This window comes from Haemaphysalis longicornis, unplaced genomic scaffold (assembly GCF_048455015.1).
Source record: "Haemaphysalis longicornis isolate Haplotype H1 unplaced genomic scaffold, Haemaphysalis longicornis Haplotype H1 scaffold_1, whole genome shotgun sequence".
Classification (NCBI taxonomy): Eukaryota; Metazoa; Arthropoda; class Arachnida; order Ixodida; family Ixodidae; genus Haemaphysalis; species Haemaphysalis longicornis.
In genome coordinates this window covers 27,305,891-27,309,221 of record NW_027526203.1, presented here as the reverse complement: position 1 = coordinate 27,309,221, position 3,331 = coordinate 27,305,891, and the positions used below count along the sequence as shown (strand labels likewise).

General features: G+C 48.2%; 1 protein-coding gene across 1 annotated transcript; it reads right to left on the bottom strand.

The window, feature by feature from the left end:
* Positions 1 to 398: 398 nt before the first annotated feature.
* LOC144160664 (uncharacterized) lies at positions 399 to 2,799 on the bottom strand. Its single transcript, XM_077691894.1, has 2 exons — positions 1,740 to 2,799; positions 399 to 431 (listed from the first exon to the last, which is right to left on the bottom strand). Exons 1-2 carry the CDS (start codon positions 2,775 to 2,777, stop codon positions 399 to 401), a joined length of 1,071 nt encoding a protein of 356 aa, XP_077548020.1. The 5' UTR covers positions 2,778 to 2,799.
* Between the last annotated feature and the right edge of the window lie 532 nt (positions 2,800 to 3,331).

The following is a 3,331-nucleotide window of genomic DNA, read 5'->3' as shown; positions in this document are numbered from 1 at the left end:
AGCTCGTGAGGGCTATTGGTCTATAACTACTTGGGGAGGTTGGCGGCTTTCCGGGTTTGAGTAAAGCTACAATGAATGCTTTTTTCCAGGCTACCGGCATCCTTCCCGATACCCAAACTTTATTAAAAACTTCAGAAGTACTTCTACAGAAGGACCCGAAAGATGTGCGAGCATTTCATAATGTATATCATCTGGGCCGGGTGCAGTCTGCTTACCGGCCGATAGAGCTCTCTTCAATTCTTGGAGCGTTATTAAACTATTATAAGGTTCGTTTATACCACCGTGTGTTGGAAGTTTTTGTTTCTCTACAGTGTGTTTGTATTTTAAAAATGCCTCTGCATAATGCACAGAACTGGAGACGCTGGAGAAATGTTCACCCAGTATATCCGCCTGCTCTTCTAGGCTACTTTGTACACCAGGTGCCGGAGGAACTGTAAAAGGGGAGTACGTGCCATTGAGTTTCCGGACTTGCTCCCACATTTTTTTTTGATGTGACTGAGCTGTTTATAGACGAGACGTAATTTTTCCATGAATGTTTCTCGGCATTCCGCCGAATGTATCGGGCTTTAGCTCGTTTCCTTTTAAACTCTAATAAATTTTCTTGCGTTGGATATCTTCGCAAGACTCCCCATGCTTTGTTTTGCTGCTTTTTGGCTTCCTTACACTCTTGTGTCCACCATACTTTGTTGTTTTGTCTCACCATTCCCGAGGACTGTGGAATAGCTAAGCGTGCAGCCTTAAGAATGCAAGATGTAAATCTTTCATTCAATTCGTCGATGCTCAGTGTGTCCGAAAAAACTTGGTCTAAAGTAGCTTCGGAAGTAAAAAGACCCCAGTCGGCAAACTGAAGTTTCCACCTGCGTGGTTTTGTCGGGATAATGGTTGGTGATGATGATGTTACGCTAATGATTACAGGTAGATGATCGCTCCCGTATGGGTTATCAATGACATCCCACTTAATATCGCTAAAAACACTCGGTGAACTAAAGGATAAATCTATGCAGCTCATTTTGCCTGAGCTTGGAGAGCAGTATGTAGGTTTGCCGGTGTTTAAAAGACAAACATTATTGGATAAAATAAAATCCTCTAAAATCTGCCCCCTTGCGTCAGTTTTTTCGCTCCCCCAAAAAGAAGAGTGGGCATTAAAATCGCCAACTATTAAAAAAGGCTCCGGTAGTTGGTTTACCAAGTCTTCAAAATCTTGCAGTGTTACTGTGAGGTGTGGTTCAATGTACACGCAGCACACTGTAATTGTTTTAAATGCAAGCAGGGTGACCGCCACTGCTTCTAGCCTAGTTTTAAGTTTGTCTTCTCGAGTTGCTATGCCATTTTGGACAATTATTGCCACTCCGCCCGAGAGCCTACTCGCCTGCTCTCGGTCGCAGCGAAAGACCTGGTAACCTTTGAGTATATTATGGTGTTTAGGACCTAAGTTTGTTTCCTGAACACAAACGGCTACAGGAGAGTGTGTGGCGAAGATGTCTTTGATGTCATTTAAATTATTTAAAAGTCCTCTGCAATTCCAGTGGACAATGAATGCCATGCTGCTTTTTTTGGTGGGGTGAAAACTAGGTTTTCGGTCCTGTGATTCGGGGATTGTTTCTCTTTATGTTGTCTAGGGAGTTCCGCCGCCCATCCGACGTAGAGGGCGCAGAACCTCCTTCAGATGTGTCCATCGTCTCTTCGGAGACGCTGGGGGTTCGTGCAGAACGCACGTGTGTCGAACTGTTTGACCTCACCGTGTGGGGTGAGGCCTTGGAGACTGCCGAACCAGGGGTCCGTGCAGCCCGCTTCGGAGGTGGTGGCGCAGCGCTAGCTGCTTCCACCGGGGGCGCGGGGTGCCTTGCTGGAACCTCACTCTGTGTGGCTTCAGCAAGCGCCGAAGACCGCTGTGATGCTGCGCCCTGTTGCACCACAACGGAGTAGGGTCGCGTATGCGCCGAGGAGAGTCGCCTCCGTGCTTCGCGAAATGTCAGGTTCTCTGTTACTTTGAGTGTTATTATCTCTTTTTCTTTTTTCCATGCAGGCCAAACACGTGAGTACGCTGCGTGGTTGCCCTCACAGTTTACACAAAGATATGTTTGGGCTTGACAGTTTTCAGGAGGGTGTTCATGAGAGGCACATTTCGCACATGTCTGTTGGCCCCGGCAGTTCAATGAGCCGTGGCCATAGCGTTGGCATTTGTAGCATCGCCGTGGGTTGGGGATGTAGGGTCGAAGTTTCATTTTGGTATAGCCCACCTCCACAGATTCTGGAAGGATGCTTGATGCAAAGGTGAGGACGATATGCCTTGTCTGAATTTCTTTGTTTTCTCTTTTGATTTTGATACGGTAGACATTTGTCACATTTTGTTCCTTCAGACCTTCTAGAAGCTCTTCCTCGGACACATACTTTAGGTCGTCATCTGAGATGACTCCGCGGACTGTATTTAGTGATCGGTGCTCACTGACAGTTACAGGAATTTCTCCGAAAGAAGTTAACGCTGAGAGCTTGTCGAGCTGATGTTTGTAAAGTACTTCGAGTAGAAGGTCTCCATTTGCAAGCTTCTTGATCTTATAGCCTTCCCCAATGGTGGCAGTTAGGGTCTTTGCGACTAGAAATGGCGATACAAGTCGGGCAGTCTTCTCTTCGTCACTGCTGTGTATTACGTGGAAGCGTGGAAAGTTGGCAACGTTCTTCGTGAAAAACTGGGCGGTTGCATCGGTGCCTCCTCTTTTACGAGAGGGATCAGATGGGCGAAAAAAGGAAGCCATAAATTGAAAAAACTGTTCGGCCATGGTGCCAGCCACCCACCATGGAGCCCAACAAGGGGATGGGACATGAACTCGTGAGCAAGTCATGCCTACGCCAGCTGTACACCGCGACTATAACCAAATATGGCTGAACACAGGGTTGTCCGCCACACAAGGTTAACCCTAGCCGCCAGGAAAAAAGGAAACTGAGAAAGAACGAGACGACAGGAAAGTTGTTAGAGAGAAGATAGGAAAGTGAAAGGTTGAAGGGGAGGACAGGAAAAGGCGACTGCCGATTCCCCCCGGGCGGGTCAGACCGGAGGTGCCGTCTACGAGAAGCGGAGGCCAAAGTGGTGTGTTGCCTTCGCCAAGGGGCCTTAAAGGTCCAAGCACTCGGCGTCGGCTCAACCACCAGGACCCTCTTTTCCCCGGTCACGGCGCTGCCACGTACGGCTAGACGTGGGTGCTCGGGGTCCGTGGTGTCGCACAGTACACGCAAACATCTGCTTTAGCAGATGCCCCCTGCGGGGACATGATGCTTTGTGTTTAATGAAAGTGTTGTGTAGTGTGCTGAGCTGGACACGTGTTCGAAGTGTTGT